Source organism: Leptopilina heterotoma, unplaced genomic scaffold (genome assembly GCF_015476425.1).
Source record: "Leptopilina heterotoma isolate Lh14 unplaced genomic scaffold, ASM1547642v1 Lhet_90, whole genome shotgun sequence".
Lineage (NCBI taxonomy): Eukaryota > Metazoa > Arthropoda > Insecta > Hymenoptera > Figitidae > Leptopilina > Leptopilina heterotoma.
Genome location: NW_025111194.1, coordinates 407,606 through 434,220, shown reverse-complemented (window position 1 = coordinate 434,220; position 26,615 = coordinate 407,606). Strand labels below are relative to the sequence as shown.

Here is a 26,615-nt window from a genome sequence, read left to right as displayed (position 1 = left end):
CCGAATTTCTTAAAATTCAACCTTTTTTTCTCTCCTTTATGGGATTTAGCTTCATTATTTTTGTGCTTTTGGAAAATACTTTACTTATTTAATGGTCTCGACTCTTTGGTAAAAAATCTAAAATTATCTAAAATTATCAAAAATTCGAAAAACCGAATTTCTTAAAATTCAACATTTTTTCCTCTCCTTTTTGGGATTTAGCTTCATTATTTTTGTGCTCTTGGAAAATACTTTACTTATTAAATAGTCTCGACGCTTTCGTAAAAAATCTAAAATTATCGAAAATTATCTAAAATTCAAAAATCCGAATTTCTTAAAATTCAACATTTTTTCCTCTCTTTTATGGGATTTAGCTTCATTATTTGTGTGCTCTTGGAAAATACTTTACTTATTTAATAGTCTCGACTCTTTGGTAAAAAATCTAAAATTATCGAAAATTATCAAAAATTCGAAAAACCGAATTTCTTAAAATTCAACATTTTTTCCTCTCCTTTATGGGATTTAGCTTTATTATTTTTGTGCTTTTGGAAAATACTTTACTTATTAAATAGTCTCGACGCTTTCGTAAAAAATCTAAAATTATCGAAAATTATCTAAAATTCAAAAATCCGAATTTCTTAAAATTCAACATTTTTTCCTCTCTTTTATGGGATTTAGCTTCATTATTTGTGTGCTCTTGGAAAATACTTTACTTATTTAATAGTCTCGACGCTTTCGTAAAAAATCTAAAATTATCGAAAATTATCTAAAATTCAAAAATCCGAATTTCTTAAAATTCAACATTTTTTCCTCTCTTTTATGGGATTTAGCTTCATTATTTGTGTGCTCTTGGAAAATACTTTACTTATTTAATAGTCTCGACTCTTTGGTAAAAAATCTAAAATTATCGAAAATTATCAAAAATTCAAAAAACCGAATTTCTTAAAATTCAACATTTTTTCCTCTCTTTTATGGGATTTAGCTTTATTATTTTTGTGCTTTTGGAAAATACTTTACTTATTTAATGGTCTCGACTCTTTGGTAAAAAATCTAAAATTATCGAAAATTATCAAAAATTCAAAAAACCGAATTTCTTAAAATTCAACATTTTTTCCTCTCTTTTATGGGATTTAGCTTCATTATTTGTGTGCTCTTGGAAAATACTTTACTTATTTAATAGTCTCGACTCTTTGGTAAAAAATCTAAAATTATCGAAAATTATCAAAAATTCGAAAAACCGAATTTCTTAAAATTCAACATTTTTTCCTCTCCTTTATGGGATTTAGCTTCATTATTTTTGTGCTTTTGGAAAATACTTTACTTATTTAATAGTCTCGACTCTTTGGTAAAAAATCTAAAATTATTGAAAATTATCAAAAATTCGAAAAACCGAATTTCTTAAAATTCAACCTTTTTTTCTCTCCTTTATGGGATTTAGCTTCATTATTTTTGTGCTTTTGGAAAATACTTTACTTATTTAATGGTCTCGACGCTTTCGTAAAAAATCTAAAATTATCGAAAATTATCTAAAATTCAAAAATCCGAATTTCTTAAAATTCAACATTTTTTCCTCTCTTTTATGGGATTTAGCTTCATTATTTGTGTGCTCTTGGAAAATACTTTACTTATTTAATAGTCTCGACTCTTTGGTAAAAAATCTAAAATTATCGAAAATTATCAAAAATTCGAAAAACCGAATTTCTTAAAATTCAACATTTTTTCCTCTCCTTTATGGGATTTAACTTTTTTATTATTTGAATTTCTATTCAAGAGATAAAATGGAAAACAGGAAAAATTTATAAACTTTTAAAATTCCAGTTCTTTTCCATGATTTCCCTGATTTCCAGAAACCTTTTAAAAATTCCATACCATTTCCATGATTTCCAGATTCTGTAGGAACCCTGCTATTACTAGAACAATTCCAATTAATATCTGGGTCATCAAAATTAATTTAATTTACAATTCACAAAAAGTAACCACAGCCGATGATCAGCAGAAGATGAAAAATTATGTTTTGAGCGAACTTTGTCTACAAATTTACGGACTTTTACAGGATTTACGGACCTAGTTCGAGCCCTGTGTAATTAGATTTATTTTTATTTTGAAATTGGAACTGTGGAATATAAAAAAATAAGTCGGTATGAAAATTGCCTTTTTAACTTACATCCAAGCGCAATTTAAACACTGGAATGGTCAAGTAGGTGAGAAATCAGAGATCGCGTGCGAGAGCAACCCTTTTATTTCTGGGTACCTAGACAAAATACACAAATGCAGGGTCACGGGTGTACAAATGGAAAAATAATTCGAGGGTGATTACGATATCACCCAAGACCCCGAGGGGTGATGAAACAATGAAGACTCACTTGTGAAGTTTGTGAGCCGTGATCTGCCTAGCAGGTCGCGTGCGTTTTCGAACCGCCCTCTACCGCCGACCGGTCGTTCCTTTTAAAATAAAAAAATAAATAACCCCACGAACCAATCGACTTGATTTTTTGCTCCATTCTTTTCTCAATGTCACGAACTGAGAATTGTATGTCTATAGCTTTGACGAAGAAACGATTGATTGACTGACTTTTTGAGACTATATTTGAGGGGGAGGGGGTATTTGAACCCTATTTCACCCTCGTTTTGTACCCTCGTCGTAAATTTGATGTATGTGCAAACACTGGGCCCACGCCCCTTATTATATTCTCTGTAGGATCGCAAGAATTTGCCCCTTCTCTCCTAGTCTTCCTAATTTCTATTGAAATTATTGAAATCACTTTACTGTACTCGAAAAAAATTAAAAATGAATAAAATTTAAATTTGTGATTCTAATTAGCTAATTTTCTTTTCGCTTTTTTATCTTCAAATTTAATACTCTTAATTTCTGTTAAAATTTTCCGTCACGTATTTTTCTGGTTTTATATATAAATATATTTTTTTCTCATCATAGAATAATATTCCATCATTTTTCATGTCCAAAACTTTTTTTCCTACCGGAAAAATTTGATCCCTTATTATAGCAACACTGTTTTGGCGTGAAATGTAACAATTTTCCCGGTCCAGACACACAATTTTTCCCCCCTTTTGAAGAACTTATAGGCATTGAGTTTGCGTGTTTTTGGCATTTACGCCAGCCGTATATCAATCACACCCGCGATTTTGACCCTCGCATTTTGTTTTTATGATCATGGGACACTCTTACACTTTCTCGATATATATCGATATTAGTTGAAAAAAATCATCGTTTTATGTCTTTTGATTTTTTCAAAAACAATTTTTTACCAAAGAAAATGCCTTCCACCTTAAAAATTATGTAAAATTTAAATTCGAAAAACTTACCGCGATGTTGTTGGTGCTGTTGTAAACTCTGCGGTGGTGGCACATGACCATAAACTCCAGGCGTTCTATTATTGTCTGTATGATGTCTGTAAAGCAAAAATTTTCAATTTAATAAATGTAATGTTGGACAATGAATACAAAATTAGACAATAAATATAAAATACAAAATTAAATAAATTTTGATATTTAAAAAATGAAGAAATTACCCCAGCATTCGATGTCCAGCCGTTCCGAGAGATGCAACCTGATTAGAGCGAGTGAAACCAATTTGAGGCTTCCACTGATTTCCGGTGTTTCGATTCATTTGCTCAAAATCTTGTGGTTTCAAAACTTTCTGTGGCTCGATGGCGCCCTTCAATTTCTTCGCTGGGAATATAAAAGAGTCCGCGTACTTTGGATCTCTAAACCTCACACTGTAAACAGAAGAGATAAATAAAATAATAGAAAACAAGTTTTATTGAGTGTGGAAGTAGGTTGGAATCATTGAAACTCAAAGTTTACAGAAGAAAGGGAAAAAATTTGCTAATAAAAATTAATCAATTACCAGTAGACTTGATTGCCGCGAACCGGAAGGCCAAGATTTGTAGGCGACGGAAGTGTTCCACCTTCCGTGACACAATCATCGGCCAATAAGACAGCTCCTCGCATTCCGTCAATTGAGACCTCGACCTCCTCATCTCTCTTCACTTGATTCGTATAAAGACCTTTTATAAAATTAAATTGCGAATTTGAAGGCTCCACGTAGAGTCTATCGTCACCTCTCACATTACGTCTCTCTGAAAATTAAATTAAATAATTCTCTTTTATTTTAAATAATAAAACTTTAATGGAGGAAAGAATGAAAAAAGGGGAGCGAAAATTTGCAAATAAAATATAAAAAATAGAAACGAATTTTTTGAAAAAAGATAAATACTCGAAGTAAATAATAATAAAGATGTAAAAACATATTAAAATATCATTCTGCTTTTAGCTATATAACCAAATACGTATAAATTTAAGAAATAAAAATTAAAAAATAAATTGCATACCTAATAAAAAAATATAAAAATTAAAAAGAAAATTAAAATGAAGAAATTTTAAATACGAATTAAATTACAAATTTACTTTCTGCTTCAGTGAGGCACTCGTAATAAGGCTCCAAGGCTTTGAATAATCGTTGTTCTTCAACGAAAGGCAATAGAGCGACACCTTGCCACGCAAACTTCTTTCCATTGAGATCAATTTTGAAATCCTCTGGATAAAAATCAATAATTGTTGATTTCTGAAAAAATATTCAAAAAATAGTGCTTTAGATTATTCAAATAAATTACAGAGAATTAAAAATAAGATAATTAAGGACATAAATTGTCTATCCAAGAAGAAAAATCGATAGTTTAACTAATTCTTTTACCCCAATATAATTAAATAAATCAAATATAAATTAATTTAAAATATGGAAGTAATAATTAATTAAAATTAAATGATAATTAAAAATATGAAAGAAAATAAACATTGTTATTCCGTTAATTAAACAACTTACCGGATCGCTCATTAATTTTGCCCAAGGTTTTGGCACGTGATTGCTACTCGCTGCCGGAAACACGCCCATCAATTGTTCCAGAGGGCGGAACTAAAAATAATAAGAAATGAAAAAGAAATTAAACGACAGTATTTTTAATAAAACTAAATAGATGAAATATGAGAAAATAATAAAATATATAAAAAAAGTCTTAAAAAGAAAATAATGTAGTAAATTGTAAAAAAAATAGAAAAAAAATTGAAAAAGTAATTAACGAAAAGTAATTAAACAAGAAAGCAATTAAAAATGTTAAAATATTAAATAAATATTTTAGGTAAAAATATTACCATTGAAAATTTGAAATTTTAGGTAAAAATATACCATCAAAATCACTACTTAGTGAGAAATATCCAATGGTTAAAAGAAACTTACAGGTATTGTTCCTTTTTCGAATTCCGTGGAAAGGCCACCGATATTGATGAAATCACTCGCGAATGGCGCATAATGGTAAGGAAAATACCATTTCCAAGACGCGCATCCTTGATAATAATATCTTAACACCCAGCAAAGTCCACGAACGTACTGCAACGCGACATTATTTCTAAAAGAGAAAAAAAAATATTTCTTCGAATTAACTTACGATTCATTCATTTCTAGTAAAACTTATGATTCAATTACGTTTTTAAAAAATAAGTAGCCAATTTGTCTTTTTAATTAAAATTTTAAAACAAATATCAATAATATTACCTATTTCAAATTAGTAAAAAAAGAACTTCAAATAGAAAAAAAAGTAATACGATTAAAAAAAAATATTTTTCCAATTCAAGTTTAGAAAAAGAAAATAACAAACCTAAATGCAAAATTTTCCGGCATAACATCGAATTTCGATTCATAATATCGTTCTTTAAATCCATCCTCCCACAATCGAACTTCGTCGTGTGCTTGATCATCCTCCTCCTCTCCTTCGTCGGCTTTACGTTTTTGCCCCCTTTTATCCGAATCCTAAAGTAAACAAATATATTTTTACTTTATTATTAAAATTATTTTTATTATTATTATTATTATTCAAAAATAATAATTATTATTTACTAATTATTATTACTCATTATTATAATAATTATTTCCTTTTCGTTAAAACCGTTTTTTTGTCATTATTTTCTAATAATAAAAATAAAAGATATTATAATACAGTACTTAGACCCTTTTAATAGCAAATAATAGTAATTATTTTATAATAATAACTAAAATACTAGAATAATACCCAGTATTAAGGAAATAGAATAATAATAATACTGATAATAATTGTAGTTAAAACAACACAAATGATGATAATAATATTGAGAAAATAAATTACAATCACCTCAGGAACAATCATATTGTGAAGAGCAGTTTTAGCATCTATTCCTTTTAATGCTCGATCCGCTGCATTCGTATTATAATTTCTACCCTCTACTCTCATTAAATATGCTTCCTGTCTAGCATTATGAACCGGATTCACAGATTTTCCCAGAGCCTGAAAAATTATACATAGTTAAATAAATATTCAAAAATCAAAAATAAAATTACTCTCCTCAATCTTTTCAATTCTATTTCTATTTTATTATTTAATTTTAATTAGTCGCTAATTAGTATTTAATGTATAATTAATTAATCGCTAATTATTATTTAATCTATAACTGAATAGAAAATATGATTAAAATTATATAAATAATTAAATTAAAAAACATAATGAGGCTAACTGTGTATATTTAAGAAAAAATACTCACAACAGGTGCAAATTGTCCAGACGGAACCCATTGCGGTTTAAAATTACTGATTGCCTCCATTCTTCGCTTTTTATTTTTCTCCCGTTGCTTGAATGCCAATTCATTCTGTTGTCGCTTTTTAAAAATTTCATCCTCCATATTTCCCAAGTCAGACATTATTAATTGTACTCTGTCCAAATTTACGTCACCATTTTCGGTCAAGAAACCCTGAAAAGTGGATTTTTTCCAATGAAATTTTTATATGAAAAGAAAATAATTTAATTAAAGTTTTTAAAAATTAAGAAAGATAAAAAATTACATTTTTTAAGTGAATTTAACTATCAATACATCTTTTGAGCTAAGAAAAATAATGATAACAAAAAAAAGAAAAGAAAAAATAACTTACCCCCGTTTTATATACAGTCTTCTTATATAAATTAACGAGTCGATCAATTGCGCCCTCGCGAATTTCCAAGGACGGCAAATGCGGTAGAAAGTCATTTCCTACAAAGAAACACATAAACACCCAGTCGTCGATTGCCCTTTCGAAATCATATTTAAACGGTAAGCTTGGCATTTGTAATTCCCTCTCTAAATATTCGCGTAATACATTTAAACGAACGAATATAAATTGACACTCGGAGCCAAATGTTTCCTCGCCCTGTGCATTTGCCTCAGAGCCAGTGCAATCCTTCATCTCATGACCCAATTGTCCGCAAATATCGCATGGTCTCGGCTTATTTGGCTTGAATTCCTCACGAATAATTGTAAAATTCGGCTCGTGAGTCGCGAGTCCCAACATTATTAAATCGGCATCCGCACCGCACAACACGTGCTGTGTGTTTGGATCGTGATCCGGTTGAGCTGTCGAATAGAAAATTAAATTAAAATTTCATTGAATATTTAGTGTTTAATTTAATTTAATTATTTTACTAATTTGAAAATATCAATAAAAATTGTTTTCTTTTATATTAAAAACTGGTGTTAAAACAAATGTTCAAAACTATTTTTTAATTTTAATTCTAGTTCTTTAAAAAAAATACCTCTTTGACGTCGAATGTAATCCATGATTTTATGTTCGCCTTCACCTGGGACATTCGCATCGCTTAAAATGACTTTAATTCCTTTCCAACCCGGATCAGTATTTAATCGATCGTGGATGTAATAATGAAGACATGCCGACAGTCTCGCCATGAATGGTGTTCCCTAAAAATTCCCAATAATTAATAATCTATACAGAACAATTAACTTCGAGAAATAATAAATAAATAAATTTAAAAATATTTGAAACAAATAAATTTTTAAATATTTAAAATATATTAAATAAAATTTAGTTACCGGCGTAATGCAATTACTATCAAAGTGTTCGCCCTTCGGCTTTTCCGGTGGTAGATACGCTCCCTTTGATAGCAAATCACTCCGAATTCTGTCGATTTCCAAAATTTTCTCACCCGTTTCTTTCGAGGCACGAAATCTACGCGATCTTTGTTGATTCATCTTTGCTCTTGGCGCCTAAAAAATTTTAAATTAAAATAATCAAATTAATAGAATTAATTAAATGTTGAAAATATTTAGAAAACTGAAGGTTTCTTACAACTCCATCAATGGCCATGTAGAGCAATTTTCTTGGTCTCACAATGCGAAACAAACGATCAATGCACTCGAAAATAGCCTCCATCATTTCGTCTTCATTTTTTGGAGCCGGTCTGTAAATTTCATTGATTAGCAAATTTAAATATTCAATTTCTTTTTATTTACACTTATAATAAATTTTTTCTTACTTGTCTTCCGGATGTGTGCATGGATGAATTATTCCATTCATATCAAGATATAAATTGTCAAATTCCACCCCATTTGGATTCGGTTCGGCCGAATTTATCGGCACCTGAGTGTCATCAATCGTCACTGACTGAAATTTCACAAAATATAATTAAAAGTTCTAATAATTAAAATTTACATTGCAAAAATTACAAAAAACGTTACATTACGAAATAAAATTAAAGAAAGTAATTTTTTTTATAAAAACCCCAAAAGCTGTTTGATTAAAAATTAAAACAGAATAATCAACACCTAATTAATAAAATGTATAGCAAAATTATTTATAATTTATGTTTCTATTTATATTTACATATTTATATTTATATAATTATTTTATTTATAAACGAAATTGCAAAACAAAATTAATTAAATAATATTTTTTCTCATGCACAGTGTTTAACAATTTAGAAATCAATAAAAAAAAAACATTTTGCAAATGTGCAAATAAAAAAATTTACATTCCAAATATTACAAAAAACGTTACATTGCGAAATAACATGAAAAAAGTTATTTTAAAAAAAAAAACCCCAAAAGCTGTTTGATTAAAATTAAAACTAAATAATTAACACCTATAATTAATGAAAAATATAATTTATAACCTATAACATAAAATAACAATATTTAGTCGCATTAATGAATTTACTACTAAATAGAAACAAAATTAATTAAATAATATATTTTCCCATGCGCAATGTGTTTAACAATATTTAGAAATCAATAAAAAAAAAACCACTTTGCAAAAGTGCAAATAAAAAACATAACCTAAAAATTCCGAGTCTCGATAATGCGAGTCGACAATGTGATTATGAGAAAAAATAAAATTAATACAAAAGTAATCATTTTTTATATGAAATTAAAGATGAAATTAATCTTAATAATAATGAATTATTACTTATAAACAATAGTGAAGGAAAATACAAACCTTTTGTTCAATGCATTCGACAATAACCGACGGATATTTCCGACTTAGCCATCGGAAAAATGCGGGTACTCCCATGTTTAATTAATAAACGAAAAAATTAATTTACCGTTTCTTTATAGATCCACTGCAATTATTAATAATTACTGTTATATTAATTGAATTACAAACTTTTACTCCGTTTTTCAAAGTTTCGGCAGTGTTTTCATCTATGCGCCATAACGTACATAACCTCAAAAGTGTGGCATCCTTCAGTCGATAAAACAGTGACAATGCATTATCGACCGAATTTTAAATTTTCGGCGGGAATTTTCTTTTACTGTAAAGTGGGGCATTGTTTATTAATATTAATGTAAAATAGTATTGACATAAATCTGAAAATTATAAGAATGTATAAAATGAAAAAGAAACTGTTTGTAAAATATTACAAATATTTTTGGAATTTCTACTACCAAAATCGCTACAATAAAAAAAATTGAATTTATCAAGAAAGATATAGGTGAAATTAAGAAAAATTCTAAAGATAATTATTTTTCAATGTCAATTGAATGACAATTAGGATTACTAGCTTTTAAATCGTAATCAATCGTTATAAACTTTATCTTTGACGAAAAGTAAATTTTCCTTATCGTTCGAGAGGTTCGGAAAAAGCAAAAATAGTTTCCTGCGTTTCCTGCCTTGACAGTGAAAAGTCGAAAGACCCTTGCGGCAACAATTATTTTGTAATAGTTTTCAATCTTCCGTGAAAGTCTACAAATGTCAAAACCTTCATAAGGAATTTGTGTGTCGGAGAAGGCAAAAGTGGGAGAACAAGAAAGGGCCTTTGTAGGCGAAAACAAGTTTTTTTTGGACAGAGAAAAAAATTTCTGAATTATGGATGTATCCGAGACGGTAAGTCCATATGTTATATCCTCAATTTATTTTTTTCAAATTTTTCATTGTTATCGAAAAACTGATTAAAAATTTATATTCTTGTGATTATAACTGTCAAACTGCGGAATTTGACACGTGTGTTAAGGTATTTCAAAACAAACAGGTTCTGATTTAAACCTAACCTAACCTGATATTTCTTCTTATACTGTTTTCTTTTTATTTACTGGAGATTATTTTCGAAAAAAATCAAAACCAAGTGACGTGTCTCATCTACAGTGAAATCGCGTTACTTTTAGCGCAATAAGGATCTTGTTTTTAAATTTTTAAATATTTCAATTTTGTTTTTAGTTTGATTTTTTCTAAAATTTGTACCGAATTTGGTGAGATTTTACTTCCATATTTTAAAAATTATTTCATTGCATAATAAATATTTAGTAATAATCTTTATTCACATTGCTTTATATTTTTTACTTTTATTAATTACTCCTACCTACCTTTTATTATTGATTTCTATTTAATTACCTTTTAACTTTTATTAATAAGGAATTAATTAATATTATTATTTATTAATTAATGAATATTACTATTTATTAATTAATTAACTAATTACGTTAATTACTAACGAAAAAATAAAAAAAACTCACGAAAAAGCGAAAATAGAATGTCATATAAAATATTTTTAAATAATTGTTTTGAGTAAACAAAGAAATATAAATTATTAATTACAAAAAAACAAAAAGTACTATTGAGATTACGTTTAAAGTTAGCGTGTGCTGTTAATATTATTAATAAAGGACGATTTAATATATATAAAACTCAAGTGTTTTATTTCTACACGTCAACAAAATAAACCAAGTCAACAAGTACCAAGTTTATAAAAATTTTGAAATTATCTTTTCAGCTCAAAGAAAGTAATTCACTTACCGAAAAAATGGATTTATTTAGTTCATGTTTACTGAATCAATTAAAAACATTGCCTCGAGATCCCAGTTTGATTCTCCGACCTCTAAACACGAATGACTATGGAAAAGGTAAAATTTTAATTTTCTAATAATTTAATTTAATAATTAATTAAATTTACATAATTTCCTATTAATTTCCCATATTGCAAGAAAGAAAATAAAAATTAGTTCAACTCTTTAAAAATTAAAGAAAATCCGGAACAAAAGAATAAAAAAGATTGTAATTCAAAAAATTCCAATTATTATGAATGAAATAAGATTTAAACTTTTTTAAAATTTATGTTAATTAGGTTTCACTCAACTTTTGAGCCAACTTACGGAAGTCGGATCGATAGGAGAAGATCAATTTATCAGTAAGTTGTACTTTTTTACACAATTAATTTTTAAAGGAAGAATAAAAAAAATTTTAATATTTCCTCCTTTTTCAGGTAGATTTGCAAAAATGAAAAATTCCGGTGGTTATTATGTAATTGTGATAGAAGATCGAAATATTGGAAAAATTATAGGCAGCGCTACTTTAGTAATTGAACAGAAATTCATTCACAATTGCGGTTTGGTGAGTTTTTTCAAAAATATATATAAATTTTCATTTTATTGAAAATCTAACGAAGGAAATTAAATTTTTCTCTAATATTTAAATATTTAAAATATTGAATTATTAAAAATAAAAAAAATAATTAAAAAATTAACCTAGTTATTAAACATTGCAAATATTAAATTAATAGGCATTTAAAATATTAAATGATTAAAAATTGTAATTATTAAATTAATAAGTATTTAAAATAGTAAATTATTAATATTGTAAATATTTAATTATTAAACATTTTAAATACTAAATTATCAAATATTAAAGAAAAAGAAATTGTTTTTCATTGAACTTGCAATAAAATGAAAAAAGAAAAAATGTTTCCTTTTGAAAGTAACGATAAAAAGTAATTAAAAAATATAATTTAAAAAAAATTGAATAAAAACCTTTGCAAAATTTTTCATTTGGAAAAAAATGACGAAAAAATTGAGTTCTGAAATCCATTTCAGCGTGGTCGATTGGAGGACGTCGTTGTAAATTCCACGTATCGGGGACAACAATTGGGGAAAATTCTCGTGATGGCGGTGACACAACTCTCACGGCAACTGAAATGTTACAAATTATCGCTCGATTGTAAAGACAAATTGATTCCATTCTACGAAAGTTTAGGATTCGTACTCGAACCTGGAAATGGAAATCAAATGAACGCACGATTCAATCAAACTGAACAATCACATTTATGATTGTGCAGTAGTTCGCTAATTTTTCCACTTATAATTTAACAGAAATTATTTATACCAGAAAATTAAAAAAACTTTTGTTTTAATACATATTTTTTAAAAATTACTTTTTAAAATCAATTTCAAATCAATTCTAAATCAATTTCAAATTGTAGATGAATAGAATTTAAAAACAAATTTTTATAAAAAAGTTTGAAATCTCACTTTGTTAATTTTTAAAAATCATTTAAAATATTTTTCTTATATCATTCCAATCTCATTCGAGAATAAAGACTTTCGAAAACGAACGATTTCAAGAAATGTATATTTTCAAGAATAAAATTTTAAAAAGGATTTTACAAAAATGAAATCACTTGTGTCCTTGATAAAAAAAAACGATAGAAATATTGGAAGATTTTTTTTCAAAAGAAACTGAAGTTAAATTAAACACTTTTTGCCATTATTATAAATCTGAATTATAATTACTTTCCGTATAATTATAATTTTCTTCAAATTAGTAATAGTCAATTAATTAATTGTAAGTACAGGCAATTAATTAACTTCCATAGTAATTAGCATTCATTAATATACATTTTTTTTAAACTAATCATCGAATTAATCAATTTAGTAAAATTTCTATACAATCGAATAATTCAATATTGGAAATAATGGAACTTGAATTATTCGGTTTAAAAACTTATTCACATGTAATGATTATTAGATATTACTCGGATATTTTTAAATTGCTAAATTATTTCGTTTACTTAACTGTTTAATTTTTTGAAAAAATTTCAAAGTCTTGATTTTCTTTTTTTTTATCGAATTAAATCAGACTTTTTTGATGAGACGCATTATTTTTCAGTCTCTCGGCTCGTTTTGCTTCGATTTCACGATGTCGGGCCAATTTTCGTTCCTCGCGTTTCTTCTTTGTCTCCTCTAAACGATTTGTTGGTCCCAGAACGACTGTGGGGGGAAATAAATTTATTTTTAGTTTTTGAAATTAAAAATATATAATTTAATGCTTACCAGGTTCGAGTGGGGGGAATTCTTCTAATGGTTGAAATTCTCCATCCTCCCAACCGATTTCTAATGATTCTTTTGTATTTTGACCTCCTTCTGCTGCTTCTTCCTCCTTTTATTAAAAAGGGTTAAAATAAATTATGTTTTATTACTTTTATTTTTTATTATTTTTTTAAACTCAATAGAAAATATTTAAAGAAAACAAAATAGGGAGAAGAATTAAATAAAAAATCTATTACTTAAACTTGAATAAAATTTTAGAGAAACTAAAAATAAAAAGAAATTAAAACTTCCTTTGAGAGGAAGCAAAATAAATAGAAAAATAAAAGAAAAATAGTGTAAAACGAACCGGTTTTTCCTCGAGGCTGATCCAGGGTTCGTGAACTTTCAGCGAATGAGAGGAGGGCGAAGCGTTACTCGTCGAAGTTCCCGTCGACGGCTGTTGCTCCAGATCGCCCCAGTCTCCATTCTCCCAGGTATCCCAATCGTTTTCCTGATTCGGATTCACGTTCACCTGGGGGTCGTGCTCGTGATCGTGGTCCAACGACGTCATACTCGTCGCACTGCTCGTCGTCGCTGTTGTACTCGCACTACTCTGCGAACTACTCGCTTGCTCTGAAAATTCAAAATTATTTCTTATCTTTCAAAAAAATTCTCTTTCAAAATAAATTCAATTTCTCAAATATTTTAAATTGATTTCGTGATTAGAAGAATAGTAATAATTAGTACAGTGATTAAATTAAAATTTACCCAGTGACGCGGGTTTATTGAGTAAAATTCTAGAGGCATTGGAAGATTTTGGCGTGTCGGATTGACTGCGATAGAATTTTGCCGTGACTGCTGTGACGGCCCATCCGGCCCAGGTCGCTGCCGCATTACTCAAACTCGGAGTCGCCGTATTCACATCCGCCTCTGTTAAAAAAAGAAAACAATTTACCAAAATATTCTTTTAATTTAATTAAATAAATTAATTAATTTCTTTTAATTTAATTTATTAATTTATTTATTTATAATTTATCAATTTATTTAATTAATCCCTCAAAGAAATTACGATTTTTTATTTACCCATTGATTCTCGGAGACTTGGATCAACAGAAACTCTCTCGAGCTTCGAGAGAAATCCTCGAATTGTCCTGAAAGCATTGTCCCTCACTCCTTTGTCCAAATCAGTTGTCAATGGACACATGGCCGGTAATATTCTTTGCGCCACTTCCTGCAGTAAATAATATTGTTGCGTTGCCGTTAATGCCAAAATACTTGCGCTTCTTGCCGGTGGGAATGGATCTCTCGTTCCTCTTATAAACGCTCCTATCAACACCTGCAAAATTATTTCAAATAGAATTAAATAAATATATTTAATCATTATTATTTTTCCGTAGAAATTAAAATCGATTCAAGAAAGAGAAAAAAAATAACCTTTTGTCGAATTTGTGGATGCAAATGCTGAGCAATTTTCCCCAAACAAATTGTCGTATTTGTTCTAATTCCGCCTTGATCGTCTTTTGACTGAAGTTTCGCGAAATATCTCAAAACTTCGACATTGAGATTATTGTAGTCCAATTTCGGCGCCAGGTGAAGAATCGATTTTACCGTTTGCTCTCGAACAGTTGGATTTGTGTCTAAAAATCCTCGAGCGACCTGAAAAGAAATGAGAGAATAAAATAATTAATTTAAAACTATTAAAAGTTAAAAAACAAGAAGAAAGAAATTCAAGATGAAGGAGAAAACATTTTTTTTTCACCTGTGGAAAAATTGCCTCATTAACAGTCGCCGACTGCAAATGATTGATATACTGATCGAGCTGTCGAAGAAGATGAAGCCTCGTCGCACGATCATTGGAGGCGAATAATTTAACGACACAGGAAACGACACGTTTTTGATATTCAGCATCGGGCAATTCACGACCAAGTTGAAGAAGTGGCGGTAGAACGGCACTGCCAGCGTCGCCGTATTCAAAGGCAGCCACCAGTAGCGGAAGAATTTTATATCTTCCAACGCCATCGGGAAATGAATCCAATTGACTCGCGAGTTGTGAAAAAAATCGACCCTTCTCACCGCGTTCCTTCACTTGAATTTCCTCCAAAAATAAGAGAGCATCGACAAGATCATTTTTAAAAAATCCCCCATTACTCCGACAACGAGCAATCACATCCGCTGGATTTGGTCTTCCCTCCGCATTCAGTCCCGTCAATTCCTGGAAGACTGGCAACAATTGTCGTGGAATCTGAAAAATTACAATTATAAGTAAATTAACATTTTTTTCTATTTCTTTATTTGTTTTTTTACCTTTTCTTTCTGTTCAAGATTCATTGTGGAAGAAAGTGGTCCATTAAATGTCTCCCAGATTAAAGTTCCCAGACCCCACATGTCAATCGAACTGTGAATAAAATAATCTTTATTATTTAATTTCTATTTCTCTCTTTTTATTTTCTCTTCATGTCTAAATAAAAAAATTGAGTAAAATAATTAAAAAAAAGAGTGTTACCACTTGGTGGTGGTTTTTGAATTTTCTTTGGCTTCGGGTGGACGATAATGTTGTAAAGCTGCTGGCAACATTGTGTAAAGGGAATCGATTGTTGTCATATATTCAACGCCACCGAGTTTCCACTCTCCGCTTTCTTCGTTGACAAACACCGACCACATATTGACATTATTGTGTCGCAAATTTCCATCGTTATTTAAAAAGCTCAAAGCTCTCTGTAAAGGGATTTTCAAAAATTTAATTCTCTATTTTGAAAAAAAAATCGTAACACAAAATTAAAAGAAATTAAAATACAATTTACAAGAAATTCTCATCTCTCCAAAAGAAAGAAAACATTAGGAAGCAATTTGATTCTTCATTAAGATAAAATTAAACGGAAATTAGTAAAAATTGAATAACTTTGAAATATCAAATTGACCTTGAAAAAATGCAAAAGAAATACAAAAAATACAAAATATAAAATACGAAAAAAAATTAATTCAAATACCGTTATTTGAAATATTCCCCAGGAAAAGTAGAGTTCCCGTTTCGATCCTTCGCCAATTTCTGATATTGTCGCAAGACGACTGTGCAAAGGTTTCACTCTTTCGGTCGCCAGATAAACCATTTTTTCCGTCTGAAATTTCAAGAAAAAATTAAAAACTAAAAATGATTAAAATTCCAAAATTGAAATGTGTTTAAAATAAAAATAGAATTTACCTCTAAACTATCAAGATATGAAAGTATATTCGGATGCTTCAGAGTTTTTAGCCTCTTTACCGCCGCTCTAGCAATTTCGAGCTGATATTCTCCTCCATTTTTTATGTCAAAAACAAAAACTGACACTTCTGCATCGCCCGTTGAACCCTAAAAATTAAATTTTAAAAAACTGTTTAAAAAAAGAATTTCTTTATTTAAATTTTATAAGATTATTTACTAGTATAAACGAACAATTAAAACGAAAGCAAAACAATAATAGAAATTATTTTTAAAAAATCTTTACTCTATTATTTAAAAAAATTTGAAATTAGTTTTATGGAAAAAATACATTTATTTCTATTCTTAAAATCAATTTTATTATTTATTTACGCAGTAAGTTCCATATGTGACGAAAAAAAATGAACAATAAAAAATATGAAGATGAATTAATTGATAAAAACAAAATTTCTACTTCTTGGTACAAAAAGTATTAAAAAAGTATGTAAAATAGATTAACAGAAAAAAACAAGTTTAATGAATAAGACCAAAAAAATCAAACGCTGAGGAAAATAAAAACAAAAACTAAATTATTAAAAATTCAAGAATTCAATTTCAACATAACCTCAAAAATTTTTGTTTAGTAAAAAATCATTCTGAATTGTTATAGATCGAAAAAAATGTAAAATAGTAATTAAGTGTACCTTTCGTCTTGCTCGATGAAGTGACCAAATACTTTTATTCGTAAAACCACTGACCGGTTCTCCAATTTCATAAGGAAAATCTTTGGTAGGGTCACGGGAGAAAAAGGACCACATTCTTATTTCTTATTATTTAAACAATTCTCTATAGTATTTCAATAAAGAGAGAAAATTTCATTTCCCCTCACAAAAATTAACAACTATTACTAATAATCATAATTGACAGTAAAGCATCGATTACACACACGTCACTCTCTATTTTTGAGTCTAGTAATGTCAATTTGACGTTTTTTTGACACTTGAAAAGTTCTCGCATGGCGAAATTTCACCGCCTAAAATTTCCTGACGTTAAGTCGTCGGGTCACGTGATTATTATCAAACATCGAAAAATATCCTGAGTACAAATATTTATCAAAGAGGAAAAATAAATTTATTGGCAAATAGAGAATTTATTAATAAAAAAGCACCTCAAATGCGAAATTCTCATTAGTTATTAACTTTAAGAAATGAATGAAACGGCTCCCAACTTGGTAACAACGTATTCATTCAAAGGTGGTAAAGAATATGTTTTGAAAATAAAAGTCACGACACTTCGCGGGAATTCTCAACGAAGTTTGGATTTATCAGTGGCTGATAAATACACTGGGGAGGAATGGCACTCGGCTTACGATATCGCGTGTGAGCATTTTTTCAGTTTTTTTTAATAAAAAAAAATCTCTTTGTTTGGAGGTTGACAAGTGTCTTCTCCAAATGATTGAGAGTCACTGATTGGCAACTCGCCGAACTCTGGCGGACAAGTTCTCAACTTTCCAAACAGTGGCGCGAAAATTTGAAATTCTAAAAATCTAAAGTTACAATTTTCCAGAAATACAATTTGTAAAAAATAATTTCTTCTAATTAAACTGTTTTTTTTTAATTAAATGTCTTGTTCTGGTTTTGATAAACAAAATAAATTGAAAATTTTGCAATTATTTTTCTAGATATTGAAAATTTGACTCACAAAACAGGAAATTATAAGCAATTTGACATATTTGTGGCGATGTTACAATCAGGACTTTTAAAAGTAATTAGAAACAAATTTCAAAAATAAATAGTTTTATTTTAATTTTAAATTAAAAATTGAGAAAACTAATCGAATTAAAAGTACAAAAAATAATTAAATTAAAAACTGAGAAAACTAATAAAATTAAAAATACAAAAAATAATTGAATTAAAAATTAAATATAAAACAAAATGAAATAAAAAGTACAAAAAATAATTGAATTAAAAATTAAATAGAAAACAAAATGAAATAAAAAGTACAAACAAAAATTGAATTAATAATTAAATAGGAAAACAAAATGAAATAAAAAGAAATAATGAAATATTGGATGAATTTTCAGACTAGTGAGAGTATCAGCCTAGATCTCCTGACTTTTGAGGATTTAGAACTTTTACGAGCGCGTCGAGCTGACAATGGTTCTAATCCTCCAGTAAATTGCAAAAATAATAATCGACGTTATCTAATTCTCACATATACAGTCGAATTTGATCGGTAAAAAAATTCAATTTGCCATAATCCTCGAAACTCTATTTTTCTTTAATTAAAAAAAATTTCGAATATAAAGAGAATTTTTTCTTTCTAACAAGTGGGACAATTTTCGTTAAATTCGTTCGTATTTTTTACCTTTCTTTTATAGTATTTAAATTTTTTATCCTTTTTTACTTTCCAAAATTTTAAAATATCAATTTTTGAAAGAATTTAAAAATTTTAATTTTTCAAAAAACTTTTTTTTAATTAAAAAAGAAAAAAAAATTCCAAATCAATTTTTTGTAATAAAAATAATAAATCCTTAAGAATCCATTATCCATTACCTTTGGAATATTGCGGACCTCCGGACACAGCAATTCTACAAGCGACGATCCGAAGACTCGAGTCTGAAATCGAACGACTAAATTCCACCGGAGTGAATAAGGATCTGCAAATAAAAGTCGAGCAATTAACGTTAGCGAATCGAAAACTCCTTCAAGAAAAACAAAAAATATCCTCTGGTAAAATTCTTAAAAAACAAAATAATAGTAATTTACCGTTTTCGCTTCATTTCAAAAGAGGAAAAATAAAAAAAATTTCAGCACAAAAAAATTGAAATTTCTCACGCAGGAAAAGGATCTCGGCACCTGTTGAATTCAGTGAAATTGCTGGAGAAGAATGTTGCCGAAGAGCGAGCTTCATTTCGTTCGCAAATACAAAAATTACGTGCCGAAAATTTGTCTCTCAATGCAAAAATTCGTCAACTAACGCAACAGGCAGCAAATCGTAAGGTATCGGGAAATGGAAGTCGATCTTCGTTCATCAGACGACGAGTAACTCCTCCACGTTCGTCGCAAAGTTTTCCAAATTGCCGTCGAAGTCGTAGCCCTTCGCCGGCATTGTCCAATCATCGTAAAGCCTCCACTTTGTCGAGAAGTAACTAAAACAAAAAATTCTCAAAAAAAAACAAATATAATTAATATAAAAAATTAAATGTATTAAATAAGAAAATTATGAACTTAAAGATCTATTTTTTCTCAGGTTCCTCGATTGAGTCGAAAAAATCTCAGGAATCGCCTCGACGTATCGCTAAAAAGTCCAATCGACTCAAAACAAAAGGTAATGAATTTTTTTAAACTAGTTTTTAGTTCTTTTACTTTTAGAAAAAAAAATGATTCTAAAGTTCTAAATGTTCAAAATTTATTTATTACTTCTTCAAATTAAATTTTTATTTATTTTTGAATCAGTATCAGAACAATAATTAAAGTCCAGAAATGTAACATTTTAATTTCTAATTTTTATAGCAATCAATAATTAAACATTTCGTTCATTTGTGAATCGTTAAAAAAATATTTTTTGTAATTCTTTTTTGAATTATTTTTAAAATTAAAAAAAATCCATTCAACCAAAAATATTTCGTTCATTTGTGAATCGTTAGAAAAATGTTTGTTTGAAATTCTTTTTTGAATTGTTTCTAAAATTGAAAAAGATCCAATCAACCAAAAATATTTCGTTCATTTGTGAATCGTTAAAAAAATATCTTTTTTGAATTGTTTCTAAAATTGAAAAAGATCCAATCAAACCAAAAATATTTCATTCATTTATATGAATCGTTAAAAAAATGTTTCTTTATAATTCTTTTTTTAAAATAAAAACATCGAAATAACTAAAAATATTTAAACAATGAATTGAAATTTAGAGATCGATTTACGAAATCTGGAAACTAGGATACGAACTCTTCAGAAAATGCTTCACGAGGGAATCAATTTTTACTAATTGAAATTGTATGAGAATAAAAAAATGGTTTTGTATGTACAATGTAATATATTTATATAATACATCGAGCTCGCAAATTGTCGCTAATTATTAAGTAGTAACTTTAAAATATTTACAAAAAAGGCTTTTTTTAAATGAAGAGTCACAATTGGAGAGCAAAAAAAAATTTAAGAAACTTAAGATTTTTCTTAAATTAATTCATTCTAAAAAATTTTTCCTCTACGATTTATAAATAATTTATAAATTTTATTCTAAAAAAGAAAATTCCAAATTTTGTAAACTTTTTTTTTCTCTAAAAAAAATAAAATTAAGTCAAGAGCAAAAAAATTCTCAGTTTTCTTTCCGACCAGAAACCTCATTTTTTGGCCCTATTTTTTTTTCTTAGAAATATTTCGATTATGAATTTTTCACCTTTTTATAAAAAAGGCAATTTAGATATATAGGTATTTTTTTAGAACTTAAAATCCTTTTATCCAAAAAAGATTTTTGGACAATAGGACAAAATTTTCTCCGTTTATAAAAATGGGAAAAAGTTTCCTTCGAGTATTTTAGAAAACAAAAAAAATACCTGTTGATCTTCAAAGAATCGAGTGAATGTAAAAACAAAATTTATTAACTGAGTTTGTCATTTTTTGCCTCGTCTTTCTTCAGAAAGGCCAATGCTTGTTGAACAAGGGATAATTTTACATCTTCCTTGTTTTCGGACTCAGTTGAGATTGTTTCGATTCGTTTAAAAACGGGTTTCTCGGGTAATTGGATTTTGGATTTTTTCGCCAAATCGACAATAGTTTTATTCAAATAATCGATTTCGGCTTCTTGAATTCTCGTCGTTTCCATGAGCGATTGTATGTCGTCGGTGAATTTTTGCACTTGCTGTACACGAATTTCCTCCTTTTTCGTTTCCTTCGCCACTTGACGATTATATTCGAGAATTAAACAACCGCCGGCAACACTGAATATAAACATTTCGCCAACTAAATTCGCTCCCAATTCAATAGCCATTGCTTCATTTAATTTTGCCACTTTTGTCGGTTTTCCAAGATTCATCACGTACATTTTTGCCTTCACTTCCGCCCAATGATAAACTGGCGAAGAAAAAAATTAATTTGATTTTTTGAATCAAAATTCTTTTAAATATCGTTTAATTCAATAATTAATTAATAAAAAAAATTAATTAATTATTTTAAATATCTTTTAATTCAATAATTATTAATTAAAGAAATTAATATAGAAAAATTATTTATACTTACATTGGGCTGGAGGAATAATAAAATATGTCCGAAAAACCGGATGATTTTTCGCTTGTGTGACAAGTAATTTGGCAATTGGTTTGCTTATTTGTTTGATAAAAAGAACGCCCAATTTTAGGGCTGGAAAAACTCCCACGACCATTTTTTTTCCTTTTTATTCCACAGTTATTATGTAAATATTTTATTCAACTTCTTTGCTAAAAAGAGAATTCAATTTTAGTAAAATTACGTAATTATAGTAGCAATTATTTAATAATTATTAATAAAAGAAAAAATAATAACAATAAATAATAAAAAACAATATATTATTCCATAATAATAATAATAATAATATATTATTTTAAACAGTAATAAAAAAATAAAAAAACGAATTATAACAAAATGGCCAAAATAGTAAAAAAGGTGAAAAAGCAAAACAAAATTACAGAATAAAAGAAACAAAAGAAAAACAATCCGAATTTAACAATGTAACTAAAGATAAAAGAAAAACTCTAAAAATACAATCAAAGATGCAATGGAAATGATTTTCATTTACATAAATAATTATAATACAAAAACAATGACATCGGCCATGAAAAATAACTATTTTTGAAATACAAATCGACCTTCGTCTCCTCCCCACCAATGGGAAATAACAACTTAAAATAAAAATTAAATAATAATAATAATATTAATTAATTTATGCAAATAAAATAATGAAAACAAACTTTAAGATTACTGAAAGATTTTTAATTATATTGTTGTGGGTATAATTTTGAGAAATAAAATTCTTACCTTACGTCTAAGACAGAAAATGAATCATGATGAAATAAAAAATAGTCACTGAATTTTAATAAATCCAATTACGTAACAAACTATCAATTCAGTGTTTTACGATGAAAAAATATTCACAATTTTCTCATAAAAAAAACAGAATTTTACATTCACGAAAAATCGCACGTTGCAGACGACAAAAGTCGTCGTCCATCTTGGAATCAATCGAAAAACCCGAATGAGCAATTATTCGACTAGAAAAATAACAAAATTACAAATAGGACAAATGCGAACGAAACTTGTAACAAAGTGCGAAACTTTTCACATTTTTGTATCAATTTCAACAAAACAAGTTTTCTGATTTCTTTTAATATTTAAATTTAATTATTTTCGTCTACCCTTTTTAAATTCTAGTTCCCATTCCCGCCATAAGAGCGCGCTCGAAGGACTAATCACGTGACACACTCGTCCACCAATAGAAAAACGAACCGCTACCTCCTCGAATCCAATTGGTCCGAGTGGAAAAACAATATCTAACCTAACCTCACAGTGCAGGTCAAAACACCGAGTTCTAAAAATCTTATCGAAAATCGATAAAAATCGTGAGAAAAAAATGTCACAATGACATCGTTCACGTTATTTAATTTATTAAAAATACAAAGTGTTAATTGTCGACCGTATTGTTAAAGTAGTGAATAAAATAATCGCTAGTTAAACGTGCTGAAAAAGAGTGAGAGAGGTGTTGATGTCCGCGAATATTCCCTCCCTTTCTTTTGTTTGTTCAGTTTTGTAGCGGACAAGTTCTACATATATATATACACGTTTGCCTGCTTTACATGTCGTGTATATCTTCGCGAAGCAGCAGCACACACAAACACAGGCAAAAAACTAATTGCAAGAGATACATGGGAGGATGCATCGAATGTGTCCGTGCACCAGGTCCTTATCGCGTGAATTTCCGACCTTATCGTTTAACAGATTGTCGGCACGTTTACTCGGTTTACATTCCACGTGAAGTTTTTAATTCCGCACCGGTCGTCATCATGTTCGATTGTTGTTACCAAGTGTGATTCCTCATTGTCGGAGTGGCTTTAAACTGCTGTGCATGGTATGTCATTATCATAGTTTTCTTATTTTTTCTCCCAATTATTATTTAATGGACCTTTTATTCTCTATTCCTTTTATTCTATTTATATTCGGAAAAAGTGAATTTTCTATGGTAAATTATAAACATATATATATGTTGAGTATATATACATACTTTGCATCTGCTTTTTATGTTTTTTTTCTCTCTTTTGTTTTCTTGCCGTGTGTGTGCTCGAAAAGTCGACTAAAAAAAATGTCCCTTCTGGAAATAAGATGGTTTCAATTTTTAGAATCCTCATCTTCCTTTTGACTTTGTTCTTTTCTCTTTTGACTCGAGCCTCCGGAGATTTTTATTAATATTCATTATTGCTAAGAGATATTTTCCGTTTGCTAATTCTCTTTTAATATTTTGTTTTTATTTCTTAAATCTCTTTGATTAAAACAAAGCTTTGTTGCCATCAATAATTTTCTTTTTAATAACAGAATAAAACAAGTTATAACAAGATTGAAAAATGAGAATGTAAAAATATTAAATTCTTTTTATTTTCGTAAATTTAATAGTTCCAGACCAAGGCAGACTCTGAATTTTTTCCCAAAGAAAATATATACATATGTGGTTATTGTTTGCAAAAATTGGCTATAGATTTTTAACGGTTTAAAATTGCTTTGTTACATCACGGAAATTTATTGAAAGTTTGAAACAGTAAATATTTTGAAAGGTGTCGCAAGGTCAACAAGAAATTCAAAACTTGCGACTTTGCTGAGTTTGTAAAAGATTAAAAGCAGTGTGTTCATGCTACAAAATTTTTAAAGGTCAGCGGATATCCTCTTGATAGTGGCTAACACGTTCACTGACCAAAGAAATTATATGGTACTCAATTTTTTTTTGGATCTTATTTTTAAATCCCGCAAACGTGGGCGAAATTTATTTTTTTAAATAGTTTTCCTTTGTGTCTGGGTGTCAAGATAGAAAAATGAAAAAAAATATAAAAACAATGTTGATATTCTGATAAATTAAAAATTAAATAAATTCCCTTCCATTCCAATACTAAATAAAAAAAATGTCAATTTGCTAACATAATAACATTTTCTACAAAATAAAAATTCAAAGAATTTATTTTCTTTCTATTAAATAAGTCTTTTATCTTTTCTCGGAGATAATTCATAAAATGTAAATTCCAAAGTTTTATTTTTAAAATATTGATATAAAAGCTATTTTTTATCTTTAAGTATAAAGAAACATTTTTCACAATTAAAATCTGAAAAAAGGCGAAATTTTTAAATAAAGAAGTAAAATTTCAAACATTTTTGAAAAGAAGGAAATTTATTTAATGATATTAATTATTAAGTACTTGAAATATTATTTCTGTAAACAACAAATATTTTGAATTATATTTTCTGTTGGTAACGAAAATATTGATAAAAAAAATTGAGTAGCACATTTTTTTAATTATTTAATAAAAAGGTCTTAAAAAATACATCTAAATTTCTTAATTGTTATAATTGTGTAATTAATTAGATGTAAAAATAATGAAATGAATTTTTTTCAGGGTGGGACCCTCCCTCCTCCCAAGAATGGCGGGGAAGGATGGGAAGGCAGAGTCGAAAGGGGGCGATGTCACCATAAAACAAGGTCTTATGGTGAAAAGATCCCAAAATAAAAAGCGATTCACCCCCGTTAACTACAAGCAACGATGGTTTGTCTTGACACGTCGACATCTCATTTATTACGACGGGGTTGGCGAGGTAAAGTTTTTATCACCCTTTTTTCAATTTAATTCAATTTACTTTTTATTTATTTATTTACTTGTTTATTTACTTATTTATTTACTTATTTATTTATTTAATTACTTATTTATTTATTTATTTACTTATTTGAAGCAATTAAAATTGATTAATTATCATCAATACGATTTTAATAATACTTTCAAATTTTTTAGGTACATTTTTTGAAACCTAATTATTTTTCGGAGGAAAAAGTCACGAGATTAAAAAATTCATTTAGGAGAAAAATGAAAATTGTTGCACTTAAATAAGCGAACTGAGAAATTTTTCAGGAAATTCCAGATTTATTTCATGCGAAAGGTGAAAAAGAAAGAGAAAATGAAATTGAGCTGAAAAAAAGGGAAAAAGCTAAATTGTTAAAAAGTAATCAACTTTAAAGTTTAATTTTTAAAATAATTTTCAAAGTTTATTTTAAAACTTTTAATTTTTTTTTAAATTGAAAGCTTTTTTAATTTTGTAAACTTAGATGGAAATTTCAAATCGCAAGCTTTTATTTCTGAGTAATTTCATTTATTCCATTTATTTCATTTATTTAGTTAAACCTAATTTAATTAACTGTAGAAATGCAGACACAAAGTTATATTTAAATGCCTTAAAATTTTGCCGAACAAGTAATTTCAACATTTTTCAAAACTAAAAACTGAATTCTTTTTAGTTTTTTAAAAAGAAATTAAAAAGAATTCAGTTTTTAATTTCTTTTAAAATAATTTCTCCTTTTTTGAAATTTTTATTATTTAAAAATGGTTAATTCAACTTTTTCGGAATAAATAATAAAATTTGAAAGAAATGAAGGAATTTTACAGAAAGAAATTAAATTTCTAAAATTTTTCACAATTTTTTTTTAAAATTCGGAGCTGAAAATGTAAAATACAGAAATGAAAAATGTAACAATTGAAAAATCAAAGTGCTTTCAAAATGCATTTTTTTATCTCGTGACTATTTTCGTATTTATTTTGTTTTTTTGCCAGCGATGGCAAATATAATCAAATATTCAATCAATCAAATATGCGCAAAATCTGTTAAATTGACTATGATTTTTTTTCGTTAGCAACGTGTTATTATAAATGTTCTTTAATTAGTAAATTTCGGAGGGACATTTTTAATTTGAAATTCTACAAACAATTATATCGTTTTTTCGAAAAACTAATTATAATTATGATCAACAAGTTTTGAACCTTCGAGTGAAGAAAATATTTTTCCATTCGAATTGTCTA

At 28.0% G+C, this 26,615-nt stretch overlaps 6 protein-coding genes across 7 annotated transcripts in view; 3 read left to right on the top strand and 3 right to left on the bottom strand.

Annotated features, from left to right (window-relative positions):
• The window catches only part of LOC122511856 (5'-3' exoribonuclease 2 homolog), a 37,885-nt gene extending 28,360 nt beyond the window's left edge, over positions 1-9,525 (bottom strand). Inside the window, exons 1-15 of the mRNA XM_043627378.1 lie at positions 9,287-9,525; positions 8,328-8,455; positions 8,141-8,252; positions 7,885-8,058; positions 7,590-7,752; positions 6,953-7,410; positions 6,568-6,774; positions 6,162-6,314; positions 5,652-5,803; positions 5,234-5,402; positions 4,823-4,912; positions 4,408-4,564; positions 3,848-4,079; positions 3,510-3,716; positions 3,304-3,389 (exon numbers count right to left, since the gene is read on the bottom strand). Of these exons, the coding sequence (XP_043483313.1) occupies positions 3,304-3,389; positions 3,510-3,716; positions 3,848-4,079; positions 4,408-4,564; positions 4,823-4,912; positions 5,234-5,402; positions 5,652-5,803; positions 6,162-6,314; positions 6,568-6,774; positions 6,953-7,410; positions 7,590-7,752; positions 7,885-8,058; positions 8,141-8,252; positions 8,328-8,455; positions 9,287-9,361 (2,563 nt within the window). The 5' untranslated portion in view covers positions 9,362-9,525. The remainder of the gene's footprint in view (positions 1-3,303; positions 3,390-3,509; positions 3,717-3,847; positions 4,080-4,407; positions 4,565-4,822; positions 4,913-5,233; positions 5,403-5,651; positions 5,804-6,161; positions 6,315-6,567; positions 6,775-6,952; positions 7,411-7,589; positions 7,753-7,884; positions 8,059-8,140; positions 8,253-8,327; positions 8,456-9,286) is intronic.
• A 319-nt stretch (positions 9,526-9,844) lies between these two features.
• On the top strand, positions 9,845-12,717 carry LOC122511863 (probable glucosamine 6-phosphate N-acetyltransferase). 2 transcript variants are annotated; one of them, XM_043627387.1, is made up of 5 exons: positions 9,845-10,174; positions 11,058-11,187; positions 11,409-11,471; positions 11,547-11,674; positions 12,154-12,717. In XM_043627387.1, exons 1-5 carry the CDS (start codon positions 10,157-10,159, stop codon positions 12,385-12,387), a joined length of 573 nt encoding a protein of 190 aa, XP_043483322.1. In that variant the 5' UTR covers positions 9,845-10,156; the 3' UTR covers positions 12,388-12,717. The 2 variants fall into 2 exon arrangements, with proteins under 2 accessions (XP_043483322.1, XP_043483323.1); XM_043627388.1 differs by lacking the exon at positions 9,845-10,174 and adding an exon at positions 10,379-10,536.
• LOC122511858 (N-terminal kinase-like protein) lies at positions 12,670-18,008 on the bottom strand. The gene is made up of 12 exons (XM_043627379.1): positions 17,245-18,008; positions 16,565-16,711; positions 16,353-16,481; positions 15,869-16,080; positions 15,670-15,760; positions 15,125-15,607; positions 14,800-15,021; positions 14,449-14,701; positions 14,134-14,295; positions 13,733-13,998; positions 13,390-13,495; positions 12,670-13,326 (listed from the first exon to the last, which is right to left on the bottom strand). The coding sequence occupies exons 1-12, from the start codon at positions 17,356-17,358 to the stop codon at positions 13,187-13,189; spliced, it is 2,325 nt and encodes a 774-aa protein (XP_043483314.1). The 5' UTR covers positions 17,359-18,008; the 3' UTR covers positions 12,670-13,186.
• LOC122511864 (centrosomal protein CCDC61-like) lies at positions 17,748-20,576 on the top strand. Its single transcript, XM_043627389.1, has 7 exons — positions 17,748-17,919; positions 18,222-18,304; positions 18,624-18,775; positions 19,079-19,272; positions 19,382-19,687; positions 19,793-19,870; positions 20,451-20,576. Exons 1-7 carry the CDS (start codon positions 17,748-17,750, stop codon positions 20,525-20,527), a joined length of 1,062 nt encoding a protein of 353 aa, XP_043483324.1. The 3' UTR covers positions 20,528-20,576.
• Positions 20,577-21,118: 542 nt separating this feature from the next.
• On the bottom strand, positions 21,119-22,771 carry LOC122511862 (putative OPA3-like protein CG13603). The gene is made up of 3 exons (XM_043627385.1): positions 22,552-22,771; positions 21,778-21,974; positions 21,119-21,612 (listed from the first exon to the last, which is right to left on the bottom strand). The coding sequence occupies exons 2-3, from the start codon at positions 21,917-21,919 to the stop codon at positions 21,140-21,142; spliced, it is 615 nt and encodes a 204-aa protein (XP_043483320.1). The 5' UTR covers positions 21,920-21,974; positions 22,552-22,771; the 3' UTR covers positions 21,119-21,139.
• A 296-nt stretch (positions 22,772-23,067) lies between these two features.
• The window catches only part of LOC122511859 (tyrosine-protein kinase Btk29A), a 58,441-nt gene continuing 54,893 nt past the window's right edge, over positions 23,068-26,615 (top strand). Inside the window, exons 1-2 of the mRNA XM_043627380.1 lie at positions 23,068-23,638; positions 25,167-25,362. Of these exons, the coding sequence (XP_043483315.1) occupies positions 25,192-25,362 (171 nt within the window). The 5' untranslated portion in view covers positions 23,068-23,638; positions 25,167-25,191. The remainder of the gene's footprint in view (positions 23,639-25,166; positions 25,363-26,615) is intronic.